We start from the raw sequence: 23,090 nt of genomic DNA, 5'->3' as shown, positions 1-23,090 counted from the left end.
CGCCCTTCCATTCTAGCTCCAGTCACAGCTGTGTCGTACTAGCCCTAAAATGGATGCTTCTACAGAAAGGCTGTATTGCAGACATGTCAAACACAAGACCCGGGGCCCGGATCCGGCCCGCAAAGTGGTTTCATGTGGCCTGCGAAGCCATCCTGGAAACAGTGAGGGAACGGCCCCCGCTGCCTTGGTCCTGGCCCAGAGACCCTCCTTCTGCCAGAGACCCTCAGATCTGTCCCACTCCTGCCCAGGCCCCCATAGGCACCCTTGATGCGAACGATGTAGAGCTGGCCACGCCCACCCAGTAGGCCATAGGCACTCTAGCCACGCCCACCCAGTAGGCCACACCCACCCAGCCCCCTGAGGGCAACCGCAATGCTGATGCGGCCCTCAATGAAATTGAGTTTGACACCCCTGCTGTATTGGGAAGTTTCCATCTCACTGAACAAATAGTAGAACAGTGAATTAACTCTGTCTTAATGCAGTATTTGGTGAAGAGTGTAAGTGGAGAACATTCTCCTGCAAAATGTATGCAATGTTGCAGAGTTTATATGTTTGCATTCTTTGAGCCTCAAGATAGTGTTCAAGGAACAGCCAGAGCTTACCAACCAGATCCGGATGTGCTTTGTTCCAGCAGGGCAGCTCCATCACGTCATGACCTGGAGAACAACTTAAACAGGACAGCCAGGAAGTTCATTTTCAAAGTAGGATTTTAATCTCTGTACATGCAGACCAGGAAACTAACTCTAGTCTAAAGGCTTCAACCATTATCCATTTGATCTATGGAAGCACGGAAAGAGGTTATTTAACTTCAGCTGGGGAGAAGTTGTAAAACTTTGGCACTTGAAAAGATTAGCTTGGACTGCCATCCTTGCTGAAAGTCATCGGATCAGTAGACATTTTTTCGACCCATTCCAGTGTTACTAGTGATTGCATAGCCAGATACTCTATATTCATTGTGTGTACAAGTCAAAGACATTTCAATCTTTAGTCATGCATATACACAGAAATTATGGACTTCAAATTGCTTCCATGCAAAAGCTTTTGTCTGTAAAATCTGTTCCTGCCCTCTCCGAGGTGAAGGGAGGGGAGGCAAGAAAAGAGCAGCATTTTGTTTAGAATACCTGCTTAATGAAAGTTAGCCACTAATTAGCTTTAAAGAGATACTCAAGAGTGTTAAGTTGCAAGGGCTTGCAAAATCTTCGATCTAGCAAGCACTTTTTCTTGCCAAAATGCACCAGGACAATGCTTTTCTGCAGGGTACGTCTACAGATGGATGCTTTTGAGCTCTGCACATCTGCTGTTTAGTGGAGAGTTCTAAAGTTGTGTCTCCATGCCAGCCCGTGTTCTTTTAAAGTGATGGGATGTATCCCAGTCTGTAAGATGATGACCCTCCTTGTAACCATTGGATGTCTCTGTCTGAAAAATGTTTGTCCTTATGATGGCAAACAGTGTTTTTGCCACAGGTCATCCTGCCAGTATCTTGCTGTGCAGGTAATGCTGGTTTTGCTGTTTCCAGCACTGTCTGAAACAAGTTATGACTGCATATCGGATGGAAGGTGATTTACCTCTAGGCCCCTGTAGTTTCCTGTTGATCAAAATGTCCTTCAGAATTGGGGTGTGTGTGTAATTTTCTGCCTTGCTCTTATTGTGCCAACCCTGTGTGTCCATTCTTAGAGTGACTCAGCTGGAGGGGTCCCCAACTTTGGAGGCTTAGTGGGGGCCTATCTGAAATATTAAGAACATGCTGTTGCTCTTCAAAAGCTACCACTAGCAAAGCCATGATTTCCCAGAATGCTCTCTGCCATCCTCACCTGTCTTGTATATGCCCATAAAACAAAAGAGGGACTTTTATTGAGCAGCTTTGAACACTTGAAAGGAAGGTGGGATAAAACGTGTAAACCATAGGAATAATATCTGTTCGCTTTTGTTTCTGTCTGGGCAGATGGGCATATTTCCAAAAAGCACTGGGCTTCACCCAACCCTGTTTTTTATTTGTTTTCTAAGCAAGTGTACTGTATAAGGCCCATTGTGTACTAAAATAATTTAGAAATAAAGACAATGCAGAATGACTCCCACATTGACCTCTAGACGAAGTAGACCACAACCTACTTCCTGGTAAGATAGAAAAATGTGGGATAGAAAGCATCACCAACAGATGGATTCATAACTGGCTGACTGCATTCAATGTGTAGTCCTTAATGGCGCTACATCAACATGGAAGGAAGCATGCAGTGGGGTATCCCAAAGTTCTGTCTTAAGCCCAGTACTCTTCAATATCTTCATAAATGATTTTGATGAGGGGATAGAAGGGGAACTCATCAAATTTGCAGACAACACTAAGCTGGGAGGAATAGTCAACAATTCAGAATTTTCAAGAAGTCATTACAATGGATACCTGGGAAAAGATTTGCTTTGTTAAAAAATGTATTGTAAAACTTTTCAATTAAAAAAAACAATTTAGAAGATAGCCACAAGGATCTTGACAGACTCAAACACTAGGCCCTATCCAACAAAATGCAGTTCGGTTGTGGGAAAGGTAAGGTTTTACATAAAAGTAAGATATAGAAAAGGTGGTACATGACTCAACAGTAGTAACTGTGAGAGAGATCTAAGAGTCCTAGTAGACAACCATTCAAATATGAGCCAGCATTGTACTATAACTGACAAAAAGCCAATGGAGTCCTAGGCTGGATCAATAGAGCAGGGCTTTTCAACCAGTTACATTGGCACCTGGCAGGTGGTACGTGACCATCCTAGAAAAGTGGTAGCGGGGGAGGGGAATGAGCTGAACCGGTGGCAGCACCGCACAAGCCTGAGCGAGAGCTTCAGGGCTGTCGGGGCTCAGCGGAAGCGCCAGGATCAGCGCCAGGCTCCAGCTGGAGCTCGGCGCTGATCCTGGCGCTTCTGAGCCCAGAAGAAGTGCCGATCAGCTGGAATGTTGCAGCATCTCCAGGGTCTTGTGATTTACAGATGCTTGGCAACTGATTCATATTTATAACGGTCACAGTGTCCCAGGGTCATGTGAAGTGACCAAAATCTGCTGCAACCACCCAGCAGAGAGTGTGGGGGGGGAAAATAAAAACCAAACATTCCCCCCCACCCCACCCCCGCTGCCAATCCTCAACAGAAATGCTCACAACAATGAAAACCTCAGACAGGAGGAAGAGCACCGCCGGGCGGGCAGGCAGGTGTCTTGCTCGGCTGTGTCCTGGGGGGCACTTTTTCGGTGCCATTGTAACTTCGAACAGTCATTAAGTGAACTGTTGTAAGTCGAGGACTACCTGTACTTCATCACTTTTTTCCTTTTGGGGGGGGGTGGGTCATCAAGTTTTTGACACCTTGCAAGGCGACTGGTGGTACTCAGGTGTTGCCATATCCTAAAAGTGGTACAATGGGTGAAAAGGTTGAAAAGCCCTGCCCTAGAAGACCTCCTAGGTCCTTTGCAACTCTGATTTGCTGTTGCTGCTTGTCACCTGCCCATTCATTGGCTTCAGTGCTTTTGATAAAAGGCAGATGGGTTGGGAAGCTTGGTAGGCATCAAGGAAGACGTCAGTAGACATGCTGGTGTTCTCAGAAACCATGTTAGTTTAGCCATTGTAAGGCTTTTCAGACTGCAAACCCTAGGAGGCCATCTGATCAGCTTTGTGAAGGACATATCTGATGATCAGCAATCAACAGAAGAGATTATGGAAAAGGGGAAAGGAATGTGGCAAGGTTTTCAACTATCACCTTACTTATTTCATTGATGTGCAGAAAATATCGTGAATACTCCTGGACTGGAAGAAGGTGACAAGCCGATTGGTCAGTTTTTTGTTGCAATCTATGGATCTATAGCCATCTCCATCAAGATGCAGACATGATGGGGATACTGTGTTTGATTGTGGAATTTGGTGTCTGTCAATCTGAAAAGCAGACCCTGCTCCTTTGGGAAAAATGCTAGGAAGATGATTATGATGACTCTTGGACTGCAAGAAATAGAAAATGAATTAAAACTGTCATCAGCTACAGAAAGGCTGATGATCCCATTACATAATGGCTAGATGTGAAGAAGACTTGTAGACTTTCTCATTGAATGTGAAAGAAGAGATGCAAAGCCAGCTTGCTGCTCAATAGTTTAAAAAACTATTAAAACCTGGAAGTTTTTAAGAAGAGACTGGAGAGCCATTTGTCTGAAATGGTATAGGGTTTCCTGGCTGAGCACGGGGTTGGACTAGATGACCTCCAAGGTCCCTTCCAACATCATCATTAGCTGAAGGAGGCAAAAAAACCACTTTTCCTAGACTCAAAAATTCGCAGAGATAGTAACCGTTGTCATGCAAAAAAGATATCTGCTTCCTATGAGAAAAAAAAATTGACAAATCTAGACCAAAGATTGAAGTGCAGAAAAATTATTTATTAAACAAATTTACGAAGGGACCCAATTTATAGACCGTGACTCAAAGATATGTATGGTCCGAGCTATGTAACATACACTCACGAAAACTGGACCATCAAAAATGCCAAACAAAGAGAAAAATAAATACCTTTGACCTGTGATGCTTGAGAAGCTGTTGAAAATATCTCAGCCTACATTATGAACAAGTAATTCATAATAGGGAACACGCAGTGCTTTTTTTGTAAAACAAAAAGGTGCCGGAACTCACACATGTCATACAACCCGCCTTGCCTACCCTACAAGGTTCCATCCACAAAAGGTGCCGGAACTCCGTTCTGAGCGTTCTATGACAAAAAAAGCCCTGGGAACACGAATAGGGAAGCTAGAGCGTAATGTTTTGGACAGTTAGTGTGAAGGGTAGAGTCACTGGAGAAAGCCACGAGGCTTGGAAGAAGCAGCATGAATTTAAGCAAAGCAAGGAGGCTAGTTACTATCACTGATGACATAGGTAGAGAAGCTGATCCTGGAGAAATGACATCCTTCAGGTTGCAAAGACCTGGAAGTGTCTGGATGACTGAACAGAACTAACATGAATATGTTCTGCTGGGTGCAAAGGCGATGCAGTTCTCCTGTGAATGTCCCACTGCAATGAATGGGAGCAATGCAAACCTATGAAATCCTTGTGTTGCCACACACCTGGTCTAGTTACCTTTGGCCTTCTTCTAGAGAGTTGGGCATATTTCCAAACTCAACAATGGGCTGCAGCCACCTGTCTTGTTATTTTTCTGAGAAAGCTTGTTCGGCCTGTTTTTGCTCTGGAGGCATTCATGCAAAGGCTGACAATGGAAGCTGGAAACTGGTGCTTTGCTCTGCTTTATATTAGTGCCCCACTTTTAAACAAACAAACAAACAAATTAAAAAAAAATAAATAGTTAGGAGTGACTGGCTGGGAGGGTGGATGCCAAGGGTTTTGTCCATAAGGTGACTGGTGCTCTCAGGCTTCATATTAGGGACCAATATTAAACCATGGTTTATTGAATTGGTTACAAAACAGGGTTTGAAACTCAACCAACCCACAGTGTGACTCAGAATAATGTAGAAACCTCAATATTTTCAAAGAATGCTTCTGAATTGGCCTTTTTAAAAGAAAAAAAAACCAGGAGTCTTCCATGGTAATAGTTCAACAAGGGATATCTGTAGATGGCACAAAAGTCAGTGGGGCAGCCAAACTGCAGAAGGGATGCCCCACATTTTACATGCATTAAATGTGTGATGCATGAAAAGAAAAGATAAGGATTCAATTGCACAGTCACAACTCCTCATCTTGATTTTTAAAAAAAAAATCAATTTCCATCTCCCTGGATACTCCTGCTGTATGCAGTCCTTTAAAGCTTTTATAAATTCCAACTGATCTATAAACATCATTACTTTGCTAGAACAGCTGAAATTGTGCTTCTGTGTTAATTAAGTGGAAGTGAACTCTCCTTGGGACCAGAACAACTTAGGCCAGGGGTCTTCAAACATGGCCCTTTTATGACTTGTGGACTTCAACTCCCAGAATTCCTCAGCCAGCGTACCTGGCTGAGGAATTCTGGGAGTTGAAGTCCACAAGTCATCAAAGGGCCAAGTTTGAAGACCCTTGACATAGGCCCACATTGTCTCAATGCATTCTATAAGAAGTCCTCAACTTACAATCATGACAGGGACCAGAATTCCATTGCTAAACAAGGTGGGTGTTAGTGAGTCATGCCTGATTTTACGACCTTTTTTTGCCACCGTTGTTAAGCAGATCATGCAATGGCTTCCCCCATTGACTTTGCTTGTTGGAATCAAGCTGGGAATGTCACAAATGATGATCACAAGGTCCCAGGATGCTGCAACTATTGTAAATACATGCCTGTTGCCAAGCACCCAAAGTTGTGTGACTGTAGGGAATGCTGCAACAGTTCTAAGTCATTTTTTTCAATGCCATTGTAACTTCAAACAGTCACTAAATGAATGGTTGTAAGTCAAGGACTACTCTACAGTATTAACAACTGCTATTAGTGCCTAGGTTTGTTTGATTTTCTTTCTTTTTTTTACAAAATATTGGAAATCTAAAATCTTTCGACATATCAGTGGTACTTAAAAAGTCTAGGGGGAAAAAAAAGTTTAGGAATTTGCTTTAGCTGACCACTCAACAGAACAAAGCACTCTGAAAACTCAACCATTTCTCTCACAATGTTTTCCCTAAGAGAAAGGCTCCCCCATGCCTAGCCACTCCTGCAGATCTGAGATCTGGCATGTCCTTGAATAGGGGATAATTACCACACCTGTGAGGCTATCAGGGGTAGGCCACCTTGGCTCTTTGATGACTCGTGGACTTCAACTCCCAGAATTCCTGAGCCAACATGGCTAAGTTTGGAAACCTCTCCCTTTCCCCTCAGCATGGCTGTCTCAGGAATTCTGGGAGTTGAAGTCCACGACTCATAAAAGAGCTAAGGTTGCCTACCCCTGGGCTAGATGCTGAAAAACATGTCCGAAGGCACCCTTAAAATGTAACACTACCTTGTAGTAGTGGGGTCACTGTACAAAGGACAATCATGGACTGGATATTGGATGTCTCTTGTTTAAAAAAAGGACACTTCTAATCTGGGGTCCTGCAGATGTGTTACACTTCGCTTAGCATTATCATAGCCATTCCGGTGTCCATGTTCCTAAGGTAACTTCTATGTGGTGGGGAGTCTCAGGCCTGGGAGCTGCTGTTCAATAATTCTCAGATCCGTAGGTTTGCTTATCCCAAAGGTGCTTTTTCACGAGGCAAGAATCCCAAAGGTGCCTTTTCAAGAGACTGAGAATTTCCGTAGACATGTAGGCTTGCTTGATTTTCTCATGAAAAGATGAACCAGTAGATGGCGCCCTTCATTAATCATTGCGGCTGGCTGTAGTGAAGACCTAGTACTGAAAGCAACAGGAAAATGATTTATTTCTGGCCTGTAAAACACGACTGTTACTCTTAGAAGATTTGTCCAGAAAGGTTGGTGGGAGGGGGAACAGGTGTGCAAAAAAAAAAAGTACCCTATATTTCTTCTGCTTTACACAAGTTTAGGTTGCTCTCCCAATCTCTCATTTGGCATTTTTCCCTCGTTGGTATTCTTTGGGTGGAGGATCAGTTGAGTTTTCTTGCAAAGAAAGAAACCTGGTTAATTTTTGAGATCTTTCCTGCTGCCAAACATTTCCTCTGGCAAAGGACATTCTGGTTTGGCTTCCTGGTGTAAGCCGGTTGGAGAAGTCAAACATGAACAGAGACCACCCTGGAATTTAACCTCTCATCTTGAACTGCCTTTGTTGTTGCTGCTGCTGCTGGAAATGTTGGTTTAATTCACCTTTCTCACATATAATGGCTGTAACCCAGAGGCACCTCAGGGCCATTCCTGTGAATACACAATTCTCATAAAAACAAACAGGAACTGAAGTACTGACAGGGTTTGGCAATGAGAGCACGTGATACAAAATAAAGGAATGTTTTCTACAGAGTGAGGCATTTTCTTGTGTAAGAAACACTGCAGAAGTTTGTGTATTAAAAGAAAAATAATGTTAAGAACCCCCCCCCCAAAGACAGCTGTGAAAGACGTTTTGAGCACCCTGAGCAGTTGCATTACTGCCTGGTTTGGAAACTGTACCGTTTCGGATCGCAAAACCCTACAGCGAATAGTGAGGATGGCAGAGAAGATTGCTCTTCCCTCTGTCCTGGATATTTACATCACATGTTGCATCCGTAAAGCCAGAAACATTGTGGCTGATTACACACACCCCCTCATACACACTCTTTACTCTTTTGCCATCTGGAAAGAGGTACAGGAGCATTTGGGCTCGGACATCCAGATTGTGTAACAGTTTCTTCCTACAAGCCATTAGACTTCTCAATACGAAGAAACTGGATCTATAAATACTTGTATTTGTAGTTTTTTTTAAGTTTTTAGTTTAGAGTTATGTGTAGTTGTGTTCTGTTCTTTTTTGATTCGTGTCATCTGATGTAGCACCTTGGTCCTGGGGAAACGTCGCTTCGTTTCACTGTGTACTGTACTGTATATTGTTGAATTGTGTACTGTACTGTATATTGAAGACAATAAAGTCTTCTACTACTACTACTACTACTACTACTACTACTACTACTACTACTACATGTTTGCTTCCAGACACACAAATGATTTGGTGGTAAGCAGGGCTTTTTTTGTCATAGAACGCTCAGAACGGAGTTCCGGCACCTTTTTTGGATGGAACCTTGTAGGGTAGGCAAGGCAAGTTGTATGCCATGTGTAAGTTCCGGCACCTTTTTCTTTTACAAAAAAAGCACTGGTGGTAAGTGAACCTGTATAGACGATCTGAAGAGGCCCTCTCCAGATTGAGAGTCTCAGATAGATAGGATTAAAATTCCCCTTAGCCCCAGCCTCTCTGGGCTGCAATGCTGGGAGCTGCAGCTCATTCATTTAGAGCAGGGGTCAAACTCGCAACATCACGTGACGTGTCGTGACGTATTGCGACTTTTTTCCCATTGTCGGCAATGAGGTGGGTGTGGTTTTGGCATGATGCATCTGGCCTGCGGGGCCAGCAGTTTGACACCCTTGATTTAGAGCATAGGTATCAAAGTCGTCACGTGATGTGTCATGATGTATCGTGATGTTTTTTGCATTGCCGGAGCTGGGGTGGGCATGGGCTCTGTATGATGCAACCGGCCTGTGGGCCGGCAGTTTGACACCCCTGGTCTAGAGGTTGTGCCAGACAAGGAACCAAAAGATTATATCTCTTTACCCCTGTGATCAGGCTGTACAGGTAGTCCTCGTCTTACAACCACAATTGAGCCCAACATTTCTGTTGCTAAGTGAGACAATTGTCAAGTGAATTTTGCCCCATTTCACATCCTTTCTTGCCACAGCTGATTAAGCGAATCACTGCAGTTGTTAAGTTAGTAACATGGTTGTAAAGTGAGTCCAACTTCCCCCTTGGCTTTACTTATCAGGAGGTCACAAAAGGTGATCACATGACCCGGGCACACTGCAACCGTCATAAATATGAGCCAGTTGCCAAGCATCCAAATTTTGATCCTGTGGCCCTGGGGATGCTGCAATGGTTGTGTGAAGAATGGTTGTAAGTCACTTTTTTCAGTGCCGTTGTAACTTCAAATGGTCATTAAATGAACGGTTGTAAGTCAAGGACTACCTGTAAGTATAAGGAACATCTGTGAAATCCCCTGGGTCTTGTTTCAGGTTCTTATCCCTAGAGTGGATAATGGCTGAAAAGTCTTTCGAAGAGAAGATACGGACAAATGGCTACCTGATAACCCAAGTGTATGATTGGTTGAAAACAGCTGAGATATTCTGGCCCGCTTAATACAACATGCCATGTCATAATGTGGCTTCTTGAGTTCTGACCTAGCGTATCACATGAAACCAGCCGAGTGTGGTTTATCAACAATGGTTTATAATTTACTGCCTCTTCCCCAATCCAGATGCTTTCCAGATCTGTGGACTTCAACTCCCATAATTCCTTAGGTACCGTTGCTGAGAATTCTGGGAGGTGGTGTCCACATATCTATGAGTGTTTTAGTTGGGGAAATCTCCCATTATATGGAATGGAAACCCATCCAATTGTGGCTTATTCAATAAAGTAAGAACTGTAACCAGTGATTTACTACAATGTGTGAACTTAGAACATTAGTGGAGGAAGAAGACAGGATAAAAGGAGGCAGAAGAAGAGAGGAACTGGATGGGAGATTAAGACTAGAGGAGGGCATCTATGCTAGGAGATTAAAATGGCTTCATTGTGTGATATTTTGAAAGATGAGCACAGGGAGAAGACAACCTTTATGCATTCTTTCCCCACCAATTATCTTAGAGACTGGAGTAATTTGGCAAAAACGTATTACCAACAAAAATGGTATTTAGCGCTTTTACTTCCAGAAACAAAATCCCATTTTACCTAGTTGTTTCATAAAGAAAAATGTTTACCTCTGGATGATACTAATTAGAAAGATTTTGGGTACCGACAAATTCTTGGACTTTTAAAACTCTTTCGGTGAATGTAGCAAAATATATTGTCAGCGTATTAAACTATGTAAAAGGTGGAGAATTATTTGACGATTACTGGTTTTGTCATTGTGCAAGGGCTGACTTCATACATGCTATTTGCATCTCTCTCTCTCTCTGTGTGTAGGTCTTGGCGTATTCGGGTCTTTTCCCGTGTAAGATTGAGAGTGTCTTGGCGATGTTTCCACGAGGTCCCACTCGTCATCTTCAGGCTGGTGTCTTTGGCTTCGTGCGAAGCCGAAGACACCAGCCTGAAGATGACGAGTGGGACCTCATCAAAACGTCACCAAGACACCCTCAATCTTACACGGGAAAAGACCTGAATACACCAAGACCTACATACCTATACCCGTGAAAATCTACGAATACACACACACACACACACACACACACACACACACACACACACAAAATCTCTCTGTTTCAAGCTGGTGATTTCTGCAAGCAAACCTGCCTTCTAAGTCTGTCCTCACTGTATTCTACATTCACATGTAATTTGTAGTTGTTTGTTATGAAAACCTTGAAAATTGGGCTGATTAAGTAAATGTGGTTAAACATGGAAAGCATGTAGCGCAAGCACAGCTATTGTATGAGTTACCTATGAGGTTTCCAGCTGCACCACTACCCTGTAACTAAACATTTGATTGCCAATTTGTCAGTTTCACTGCCTTGTTACTCTCTGGCTTAATTCACAACACATGCTAAGCTGGGTTAGCTTTCTGGCTTAGGATGTGGTCTGAATGCAACCCATTGGATTGGATTATGGTTCAGAGCCTCAGACCAATTAAGAAATGGGTTACAGTAATTCAAGACCTGAAGGAAATGTGGTATATGAACAAGTGGTTTGGTGTGGAAAATGTAACTTCTGGTTGACTCAGTGTGTTAAACGCCTCACTCCCTAAGTAGATTTGATCAAGTAAATCGTGATTAGGTGAATCACAGGTGTGTTGTTTGCACCGGACAGAGGCAGGTGGATCCGTTAAGTAGGTACTAGGGGCTTCTGTCTGCAGCCAGCCGGACTGGAAAAATTCCAGCAGCAGACTCAGGAAATTTAAGCCGGTTCTCCTGGAGGGTCTGTTAGGAGTGGGAAGATTTCTAACACATCGGACTTCTCTGGTCTCTGACCGCAGCCAGGCGCCCCCCCCCCCGAGGCTTCTACAATTATGAACGGAATTTGCAAGCCCTTTGGAAGGGCAGAGGGCAAACCATCTTCTGGAACAGGGCTACTACTATCCGCGGGTCAAGTCCCCTCCCGCCTGAAGGCGCGAAAGAAACCAAACTTATGTCTGTCTGGTGAAAAGGTTGACTCAGCCTTCCATCCTTCCGAGGTAGGTAAAATGAGGACCCAGATTGTTGGGGGCAATTAAGCTGACTTTGGAATAATGCCGCTTGGTGTGTGTGTGTGTGTGTGTGTGTGTGTGTGTGTGTGTGTGTGTGTGTGTGAAAGCCCTAATAAGCAGGCATATATACATAGAATGAAGGCTACTGCTAAGCTTGTAAGCCCTGAGTGTGGTGGGATGGAGGGTTTGTTGTCACTGTGTGTTGGGGGGAAGAGAGCACAGGGGGAGGCTCAGCTAATCTCAATGTACACATGTTGTACTTTGACAATAAAGGTTTATTATTATTATTATTTTTATTTTATTTATTTTTTATTTTAATTCCATTTATATCCTGCCCTTCTCCGAAGACTCAGGGCGGCTTTACAAACTTAGCAGTAGCCTTCATTCTATGTATATGCCTGCTTATTAGGGCTTTCATACACCCCCCAAGCGGCATTATTACAAAGTCAGCTTATTGCCCCCAACAATCTGGGTCCTCATTTTACCTACCTCGGAAGGATGGAAGGCTGAGTCAACCTTGAGCCTGGTGGGGTGCGAACCTGCACTAATTGCAGGCAGCTGGTGTTACTTAAGGAGGCATTAGCCCACTGCTCCACCAAGGCTTATTATTATTATTTATTATTATTATTATATAAATGGAATTAAAATAAATAAAAATAAAAGACACTGCTAGATTTGCGGCGGGTCCCCCCGCAAGGAGGGCGACTTCCTAGGCAGAGGGCTCCGGAGAGCCTCAGGTGAGAGCAAGGGGCCATAAATCCGCAACTTGGCCGGAGAACGAGGGTCAGCCAGAACGCGCGGGCCCCGTTTGACGGAGGATTTACGCGCCAACTTAATCCCTCCTCCGGGAGAGAATGCGGCGGTACCGGCTCGGTGACCCCCGCCGCTCCCCAGAGCAGGTGGAGCCTGGAGACGGGGTGTGCCCGAGGAAGACGCTCTCTCCAGGGGGCAGATTCCAGTGGCAGGGAGTGGCAAACGAGAGCAAACGGCGGCCGGGACCGGCAGACGGCTGCGGAGGCGCGGCAGAAAAAGCCGGCAGCGCCGAGAGGGCGAGAAGGAGAGCAAGTGGCGCGCAGCTCGAGGAAGGCCCGCCCGCGTCTCCAGACCGGTAAGACTTGGCCGTGCGCGCAGGGCGGGGAGGGAAAGAGGGAGCTTCGGCCCCGCAGCGGCCTTTGGAGCCCCGGCAGAAGGTCAAGGGTGGGCCGCGGTGGGGCTCACGGCCTTTCTCGCTTGGGGGTGAGGGGAGAGGAAAGGAGCTCCATATGGAAGCGAGGACCAAATATCGCTGGGGGAAACATTCCTAACGTGGGAAGTTTATTCCCACACACACACAAATGAGGGGACCGGGTGCGAAGGATGCCGGGGGGGGGGTGTCCCCCCACGGCTCCTTCTGTGCTTTTGCATTATTTGCTCTGCTCTGCACCGTGGGAAAAGGAGTAGGTGCCATGCCTGATTTGGATATGCCAGATTTGGAATGCCAAGCAAAAAAAGTGTTTCAAAGGGACACGTTTCTAGTCCTCATGTACGCAGGAAAGCCCTGGAAGATCATTTCTGTTACCTAACTGAAAAGTTGGAATTGGTTTCTCTCCCGGGCCATGGAGGGTGAGGAAGTGGTTTGTTTTTTTGTCCAGTACCGATACCATAAAGTCAAGCTCAACGCCTTACGAGTGGCTTGGAGACTTGAGTGGCTTGGAGACTCGGCTATGCAACTTTCTCAGCAAGAGAATAGAAGGGATTTACCTGTATTTGCTTTGCGGATGGTTTTCAACTTTCCAGTCTAACCTACATTTTAGGGATTCCATGGAAATTTTTCCTCCAGGGATCCAGCCAAAACTACCCTGCCAAGCCTAGCCAAGGTCAAGCAGATACTGCCGTTGGCTAAGACTCAGGAGAAGTAACATTCTTCCAATTAGATGCATTGGAGCCCAGGCTATTTGGAAACCCCATCTTCTAACAAACCCCATGCTGGTCATAGAAGATCTATGTAGCTCTTCAGTGCTGCAAGCGTGCTGCACACGATTTATGCTCAGAGGCACTCTTTCTCACCCACACTTTTTCATATGTTCCATATAGCATTGTACCGGATCTGGAAGCAGGAGCTGAAAAAAAAAGGTTAACCTGCTTGGGAATTTGGACTCCACAAATTCCTGCAGAAAAAGCAATCACCTTACAGTTCTGTCTCCTTGATTCACCTGTGTCCAGAGATTGGGTTACTTCAGGTGCTAGTTTTAAAAAAAAGGGGTTTAAGAGACAGAGACGAGCTACTTCTCGGCTGAAATCCCCCACCCTCGCCCTTAAGAAATGCCCGCAAGAGTTCCTGTGGTCGTGCCTCGTTTTCCCTGGCATGTGTTTGCCCCTGCCAAAAAAAAACAAAAAACCCAATGCAGAAGAAAGATGATTCTTTGGAAGCCTTTCAAGAAAGCTCCAGGTAGCAGCTGTTGGGAGACCAAAGTCAGTGATCTGCAAAGACCAAGCAAACCAGGAACTGTAAATTTCAGTTTGCCAAGTGTGGAGAATTCCTGGTTGAACTTGCATTGCTGTCTTTGCCTTCCCCCAGCCTTCACTTGACAGATGCTCCAGTGTCCCAGGGGGTTCCCTCTTGACTGAAGTGCAGATGCCTGTGTGCCTGTCCGCCCAGACAGCTGACTTTCTCTGTAACCTTGAATAAGCTGATATGCTGTCAAGACGGTCAATGCTCCTGCATGCTTAATGGGTTATTGACCAATACTCCAACGTGCCCAGACTTTGAGGCCGCCTTGCTTTCTGTTACTGATCAATGCCACTTGGGGAAGATAGTCCCATAGAAAATAATATTCTCTGCTGTGGCAGGGTTGGGAAGGATTCCTGTCTGAAACTGGAAAACAGCTGCCAGTGAGCACTTGAAATCGGGCAGTTTCACACGTTCTGTGTTTGAGGGTTTGCAAAGATGGTAAATAAAGGGAAATGCCATTAAACCATTGCTGAAGAACCTAGGGTCCTCCAGATGTTGCTGCCCTACACTTACAACCTCTTTCTGCAGTGCCTGTGTGGGTGGAGGTTTGGCTGAGAATTGGATGTCTTCAACAGCTGAAGGCCCACAATTGAATTACAGAAAATAATGGATTCAGGTTGTGGGATAGTTGGTTTCTTTATTATTTATTAACTACCTCTTTTGTTGAGGCTACGTATCCCTCTGTCCTAAAGCGATAAGATCTGGACGGCCAAAATCCAGACTGCTGCTAGATCAGGGGTAGGCAACCTTGGCTCTTTTATGACTTGTGGACTTCAACTCCCAGAATTCCTGAGCCAGCATGCTAGATGATGGCAGGGATAATCCCCTTGATGCCATCTAGTGGTCATCTGGGTTTTTGCAACCCAGAGTTGACGGCCTTTCTTGTCCTATGTATGCCTGGAAAATTGATCAATACTTGCTGCAGATTTATTGATGAAACTCATACATGGTGATTACAGGTGGCTTACAACATTAAAAATCCACAATGTAAAACCCTGCCACCCCTTCACAGCTGCAGCCTGACTCTTCCCAGGATGCCTTGCACAGGTCTGCCAACCTACTGCCTGCTGAAGAAATGTTTGCAGAGCACCAAAGGGCTACCATGAAGCCAACTGTCAGACTTGACCCTATCATACTTTTGCATTTCCCAACATGAAGTGCAGTCATATTTCTCCATCCTTGTTACTGCTTCTCTTCTGACGGTGGCTCATGAACCCTTGCTCCCTGATCTTTTTAATGGGAAATGCCACAGCCTGAACCAGGAACATCTGGCACATAAGGTGTATGCTGTGCTAGCTGAGCAACAGTGCCTCCTCCTCCTCCCCCCCGGTAGGTGGGAGTGAATTTGGCTGGCAAAAAGTTGAAGCCTGATTCCCACTTTGGAGCCAAACAGTGGCCTTAGATCAGACATGTCAAACACAAGGCCCGGGGGCCGGATCCAGCCCGTGAAGTGGTTTCATGCGGCCTGCGAAGCCATCCTGGAAACAGTGAGGGAACGGCCCCCACTGCCTTGGCCCTGGCCCAGAGACCCTCCTTCTGCCAGAGACCCTCAGATCTGTCCCACTCCTGCCCAGGCCCCCATAGGCACCCTTGATGCGAACGATGTAGAGCTGGCCACACCCACCCAGTAGGCCACGCCCACCCAGGCCACACCCACCCGGCCCCCTGAGGGCAACCCCAATGCTGATGCGGCCCTCAATGAAATTGAGTTTGACACCCCTGCCTTAGATAATCCTTTATCTTAGCTCATTTGTTGGGTGAGGTGTTTGTTGATAATAGCTAGAAGGAAAAATTATGTTGTGATTGGTTTGATTATTGTTTGTGGATAATAATTGCAGGAAGAAAATAGTTGTAGGAGGCTGCTTTGAGCCAAAATGTATCTTGGAGGTCATTTAGTCCAACCCACAACTCAGTATAGGATCTATAGCGCAAGATGCAGTTTTAAAGTTCCTTCCTTTCCTGGGAAAGCAAACATAGCAGCTCTTAAGCCTGTTAGATTCCTCTCTAATTGCTGTAATTATTAGGGAAGTTCTCCTAATGTTTAGTCAGATGCCTCTTCAGTATTGTTTCTACCAATGTCAGATAGTCAAGCTCCTGTAGATTTTTCTCCCAGTTGTCATTCAGCTGGAGGGAAAAAGTGGTTTTAGGAAATTGTTGCAAAACAGAAATGATCAGGAGTGGATTGGGCTCTTGTTGTTTTTCTGTGCCACTAAAAAGCTTTTTCCATTATTGAGTTCTGTGACCACAGGGATATCTTTGAATGCATTCTGCATGATACAGCTCTGTCATATTCACATTACTGAATTATTCATTAATTGAAAAGTTCTCAGAACTTGACTGTGCAAATGTGCTCTTGTTTTTATTCAATCACAGTGGTGCCAAAGGCAGCCTTCCTTGCTTTAGTTCAATCCTGAGTAAAGATTTCACGAGGAAATGTCTTCCTTTGGCCTTTTTACCCTTAAGGCTTGGTTGATTGTTTACCTACCATGGAGTTGTTGTTGACTCTTAGCAACCACATAGCTAGACCTTTGTGAGGGAGGAAAGGAGCCCTGACCTTGAGAAACAGAAAAAGCATCCAATTCACCCTACAGATCGGATGGAGAGAAGTTTGAAAGGTTATTTAGGCTTAGCTCTGATTTCTCCCCTTTATTATTATTAGAAGTAGTCTTCTAATTAGCTGGAGCCCTCCATCTCATTTTTCCCTAGCTTTCTCGTAAAATAACCCGTCCTCTCCAATATTCCTCATCATTCAGGATTAAACCTGTTCATCTCAGAGATGGACTATCATTTTCAGAGAGTAACTTAAATCTTTCTTGTTGAATGTAATAGTGCAGCAGTGGAGCAATTGGCAAAGGTGGGAGTACTTGACCTATACTCTTATTTTCTTTTAAAGGGGGGGTATTTTTGAAAGGCAAGCCCATTCTTTTTTATTCATGTCCCACCCCAAATCAGCATAGAGTAACTCCAGCATTGTTCACGTTGTTGCCACGCAAGGGGTCTTGCCAGACATATCTGAGGGATTGGGATGGTCATTTATTTACATCTCACTTTTGTTATTACTGTTATAAACAATTCAATGTGGCGAAGATACCTAACACTCCCGCTTCCTCTTATTTTCTCCACAACGACCCTGTGAAGTGAATTGTGTTGAGAGAGAGTAGTTGGCCTGCAGTCTCCCAGCCAGCTTTCATGCCTAAGTTCGGACTAGAACTCACAGTCTCCTGGTTTCCAGCTTGACGCCTTAACCATTGGACCAATAATGGCTTTCCTGCCCCTGTGTTACACGTAAGGTGGGACCAGACGTTTTTGTTTATGCCAGATAATGATGCCATTGGAGAATGTCTCCATACTCGGTCCCCATTCATGCCAAGTTATACCAGAAACATCCCTTTGCAAGCAATTAAATTAGCCTTCCCAAATAAAATCCAAACTGAGAGGACACAGAGTCCAACAACCGTATTGTCCATGCATTCCTATTGCCTAGTTGTCATTCCTCTTGGTACACGTACACAGTGGTTGACTATTGTTAGAATGACTTGTGGACATTATTCTTTTTACAGCCTGCATGTTCTCCAGGTTGTCTTGAACTGAATCTGTGAGTAGGCGAGCATATGTATTTTGTCTCCATCTCACATCCCTGAATGCTGTAGGGCTGCGCAACCCATAACCTCCCACTTTATATTTCGCACCAGTGACGACTATTTCGCATTGCTGCGGAATGAAGGATTTCCCCCCCCTTCTCATCCAGTGTAGATAATGATCTCCCTGCATTGCCCTCCGACCTTGCAGCCTCTCTCCAAAAGTAATCCAGAAGATACAAGCAAGTTGTGGTTTTCTCTTAAGAGGCGTATGTGTGACTGGGGAGCCAGATTGCTGTGAATATCAAGTCGTATAATTTTGATTGAAGTGCCCCTTATTTTTCAGTTATACCACATTTGTCACACAGTTGAGTAGTTGCTCAATGAAAGATAATTCATGGAGCAGCTTCTCTAATCCTCTGTATTGTCAGAGCGTGCACAGTCTTATTGTGTGAGATAACCCAGGAGTAAACACAGTAAACAGTGGTCTATAGTAAATGGTGGTTTATCTTACACTATCTACAATATCATACAACAGGAACAATACACATACGCGTGCTAATACAGCAGGATCCAACAAACCACAGCTACGGAAAGAAACAGAAGAGAGAGAACACATCAGCGGACCCTTCCCTTTATACAAGAGCTCTTAAAGAGACACAGACCCTGCTGAGTGATTCCCATCATTACACCTTAAATCTTACATTACATAAGCTGGTTAGCTGTTAAATCAATACCTTGACATATATAGAATAAATATGGGACTAAAAAGTTTCACCTAGCATTTGAATAAGTATTGATGTGATATATAAATTACTTGTAGTTACTTTAATAAGAGTTAAAGTGCGATAGAACTTAATATTTTATTGTTGTTTGCATAAGGTAGACTATGATTGTTTGTATTTTTATACCCTGTATTTAGCTCTGGGAAGTCGGAGAGGGGGGAGGGGGAGGGGAGGGAGGAGTTGGGGAGGTTTGGGGAGAGGGGAGGGGGTTGGGAGGGGATTTTGTCTTTTTTAAAAAAATGTAAAACTTTTCAATAAAAAAAAATACCTTGACATGTATTCATGTTTTCCCTATTCTTTGCCACAGGAGATGCCGCAAAGTGTAATTTCTTAATTTAGATCGTCTTCTAAATCCTTTAGATCTTCTTTAAAGGCTGAGGCCACAAAAGCAATGAAAGGTTTAGGGCTAGAAAAAAAGAGACTAGGATAACATCAGGAGAACTGCTAAGGATGTAGATCAATATTTCTCAATCTCAGCAACTTTAAGGTGTGTGGACTTCAGTTCTCAGAATTCCCCAGCTAGCAGCAGCTTCCATGAGGAGGAGAAAAGCTGATATAGGTGGCATTTAAGATCAGGGACAGCAAAGGACTATGATAACAAAGAGAGCCAATTTGGGGTAGTAGTTAAGGGCACTGAGCTAGAAACCAGGAGACCATGAGTTTGAGTCTAATCTTGGACATGAGGCCATCTCTCTCTCTCTCTCTCTCTCTCTCTCTCTCTCTCTCTCTCACACACACACACACACACACACACACACACACACACACACACAGTGGAAAACAACTTTCAAAAATATTGCCACAAAAAGTGTATGAACTTGTTCAGATGGTCATTAGGAATCAAAACTGACTGGAAGCACACAAATAATAAAGATGGCAAAAAAAGGTCTGAAGTATAGTGTAGTTCGAAGGGACGTGGTGGCTCAGTGGGTTAGGACGCTGAGCTTGTCGATCAGAAGGTCGGCAGTTTGGCGGGTCGAATCCCGAGTGCCGCGTAACAGAGTGAGCGCCTGTTACTCGTCCCAGCTTCTGCCAACCTAGCAGTTCGAAATCACATAAAAATGCAAGTAGAAAAATAGGGACCACTACGGTGGGAAGGTAACAGCGTTCCGTGCGCCTCTGGCCCACATAACCACGGAGACGTCCTCGGACAAGCACTGGCTCTTCGGCTTTGAAACGGAGATGAGCACCGGCCCCTAGAGTTGGAAACGACTAGCACGCATGTGCGGGGGAAACTTTACCTTTACCTATAGTGTAGTTCAGATGCTGAGGATGAGGATAAGATGAGATGTTTAGCAACTCTTAAGTCCTGTAAACCTTTGCTGCAATTAAAAAGTCAGCAGAAGGCTTTTGATCCATTTCACCTGTCTTTTTCTAGTTCTGTGGCCTTCGGTGACTAAGTTTGGGCGTTAACCAAGCATTACGAAGTCAAAGCCTTCGTGGCAACAGACACAACATCTATCACAAAAGCTGCATGTACAAAAGGGGAAAAAAAAACTCCGTGCCTTCCACTGGACGGGGCTGTGCTTTTGAAAACTGCTGTAATTTGCGATTCTTCCCCTGTTTTAATACCTTATCTTGGTATTGCAGGCAAACTGGAGCACCTCCCTTTGAATCTACTTGACAAAGGTGGCCGTGCTCCTGGTACATTGTGATTTGGGAGTAGGTTATCATCACTTGCTGACCTTTTGTCCTCTTTCTGTCCTTCTCAGAAATGTCAGCTCAATTCCTGACCAATTCCTCTGAAGTTTGTTGAGTGGAAGCATGGACCGTTGAAGAATGACGCCTGAGTCCCTCAGCTTCTGGTCTTTCAACGTTGGGGCCTGTTGCAACCTCCAGTGACACCATGGCCCACTACAATGTCAGTTTCCAGCCTGAATCCTCAGCACCACGTTTTGACTCCAAGGAGGAAGCCGTGGATCGCAAGGAAGAACCGGCCAGTACTGAGCCCAGCCCCTTGGACTGCGTTATCTGCTTCACCCCTTACGACCAGCTCTTTAAACTGCCAAAGGAGCTGAGCTGCAGACATGTCTTCTGCCTGGAGTGCCTGGCCCGCATCAATGTCTCTTCAGAAGATGTCAACGCCATCACCTGCCCTGTCTGCCGGGCACCCACCGCCTTGCCTCCCCGCAAGGGCCTGCCGGGGCTTCCCACCCGTCGTGACCTGCTGGAGCAGCTGACGGCAATGCCGGTGCCCCCCGGCTCAGTGCGCTTTGATCGTCGGCGGGGCCTGCTCTACTTGCCAGGGGGGAACAAAAATGGGGCTCAAGTTGGAACGAAGCCAGGACCTCCACTTAACACTGTCAGTTTGAGTGTCGATGTCGGGAGGCCCCCACCCCCAGGATCAGCCCGGAGACTGGCCATTTCGGGTTGGCCCTTCTATGTCGCTCTGTCCGTCGCTTTGCTAGTCACCATCGCCTTGATAATCTGCGGCATCTACATCTTCATGATGCCTTCGATGTACATTTCAGTGGGAGGATTTCCCAAAGGGAATCACAGCTCGGCCCTTGGGAGAAATGAATCTAGTCCGATAACCCCTCCCTCGCCCTAACGCCAAGAGGTGGGCTTCCTGCCCTTCCTGCATCCACCTGTCATGATTGTACTGCTGGTAGTTTCACATTCTCCAGAAACTCCCCCGGGCTGCCTCCAGTTGTCTGCGCAGGATGAATGGGAAGATAAAGCCTAACTCTTGTCTGTCTGGAGGCTGTGGCACCAGCACTTTATTGGCGAACCACTCCTTAGACTTCTGCTGGCACTTTCTCTTGGCAGTCATCTTTGGAGTAGGTGAATTGGAGAGGTTGAAGTTGCCCCTTTGCTGTTTTATTGCCCATGGGAACAGGCTGGTAGAGAAACGGAGCCATGTTATGACTTCTTGGTGGATGGGAGACATTATTAACCCTCTTTAATTGGCACCTTGGCAGAGAACACACCCCATGCTCTTAAAAGTGTTGCCAACCTTACTTCTCCTGGTGCCTTCCAGACATGGCTGGTTCATTAACTCCAACCCTTCCAGGAAGTTGTAGCCAGCTGTGGGTGCCAGGCTGGGAATATCATTCCAGATGAGGGGAACATTTCAAGCACCCAAGCCACTGCCAGCTTTGACACTCTTTCTCCAATCAGGAATGTAATGCAAGACAGAATATGATGAGGAGGGGATAAAACATGCTTAGAAGCAAATGAGGACGTTTCCATTGGCCTTTTCTCCCGAACAGCTGGTGGAATCTGCTCTGAGATTCTGCTCCACAACTGGATCTGGCACATCACTTGCAGGGATTTGGCAAAGCGTCCTCATCCTTGGCAGCTGCACTTTCACTGTTCTTGGTGCTTGGGTTTTTTTTTTTTTGCTTTCTAACCTCTCCTCCTGGACCCAGGCTACACTACTCATAGGAGCAGCAGAGAAATTCACTTGGTGTTGGGTTCAGCTCTGGGCAACTTGCTAAAGATAGCAAGGTGAGATTAATTGTTGATGCTGCTCTGGAGTTCTGGTGAGTGTGAATGCAGAACTCAAGTCTTGTGGATCACAACAGCCTAATGAAGGACTGAAGGATTATCACTTCCAGCTTCTTGCTTGTTTTGCTACTTCATTTTTCTCCCATGTTCTGTGGCCTGAACAACTGCATGGAAAGCAGGAATCCAAAATGCCAAGGTTTCCCAAACATCAAACATGTAGTAAAGGGAGGGGACTTCACCTACTTGCTGTGTGGCCATCAAGGCCCAAGACTCGGATTTAAGGAAGGAGGGAGAGCTGGGGTGGAACAGACCTGCGCAAAGGCAGCCTGTGGTAGAGGCTTGGAGATTTTATCTCTAGCTCAGAGTCATATTTTTAAGTGGGTGGTTATTAATTGGCTGGGGGGGGGAAACCCATCTGGCTTTGTGTCGGTGCCTTTAATAGCAGCAGAAAACTGCACAGATCAGCAGACAAAGAAGAGAAGCAGTGACGGGCAATTAATGCAGGTCAAATTACTCCGGAACACAACAGGACGGATTGGTTTGGGCAAGGAAGAATGCCAGTAAAATTCTGAAATCTTCAGGTTTTGTGCCTTAGAAATTACACTGTTTTTGTTTCTGTTGTTGTTTGGCCACTTCTGTAGCAGGATCACCTCAATCCTGGAAATGCCTCAAAGCTGTTTCACCATCCTGTATAGGAAATCTGTATTACTGGGGGGGAAAGAATGCTTAATTGTAAAAATAACTGGCCAGCTGCTTAGAACTTTATACTTGTGATAAGGAAATTTAGAACTGAAGTCCAAAAAGCCTAGAATCCTACGCCCATTGCCCTGAGAAGTTTAATCTTCTTAAATGTTTTGTCTGCAATTACGAATAACCATTAAAGGACTTTCACACATTTCTTAATCACGTCGTAAAAGGACTTACTTCTGGGTTTATGATGTGTGTATTTTTTTTTTCTCCTTCTGGTTGACCACGAGCTGAGCAAACTTATCTCCAATGAATTCAT

General features: G+C 45.2%; 1 protein-coding gene across 1 annotated transcript; it reads left to right on the top strand.

Annotated features, from left to right (window-relative positions):
• Positions 1 to 12,680: 12,680 nt before the first annotated feature.
• LOC308663605 (RING finger protein 225-like) lies at positions 12,681 to 22,797 on the top strand. The gene is made up of 2 exons (XM_081320186.1): positions 12,681 to 12,888; positions 20,347 to 22,797. The coding sequence occupies exon 2, from the start codon at positions 20,481 to 20,483 to the stop codon at positions 21,183 to 21,185; it is 705 nt and encodes a 234-aa protein (XP_081176312.1). The 5' UTR covers positions 12,681 to 12,888; positions 20,347 to 20,480; the 3' UTR covers positions 21,186 to 22,797.
• Positions 22,798 to 23,090: the final 293 nt, after the last annotated feature.

This window comes from Vipera berus (genome assembly GCF_964194415.1).
Source record: "Vipera berus genome assembly, chromosome: 2".
NCBI classification, from domain to species: domain Eukaryota; kingdom Metazoa; phylum Chordata; class Lepidosauria; order Squamata; family Viperidae; genus Vipera; species Vipera berus.
Note: the sequence above shows the minus strand (reverse complement) of the source record. Positions and strands in the feature narration are given on the sequence as shown.

Bases quoted from the DNA above. Each gene is read 5' to 3' on its own strand.
- LOC308663605 (XM_081320186.1), top strand. From the start codon at position 20,481: ATGGCCCACTACAATGTCAGTTTCCAGCCTGAATCCTCAGCACCACGT.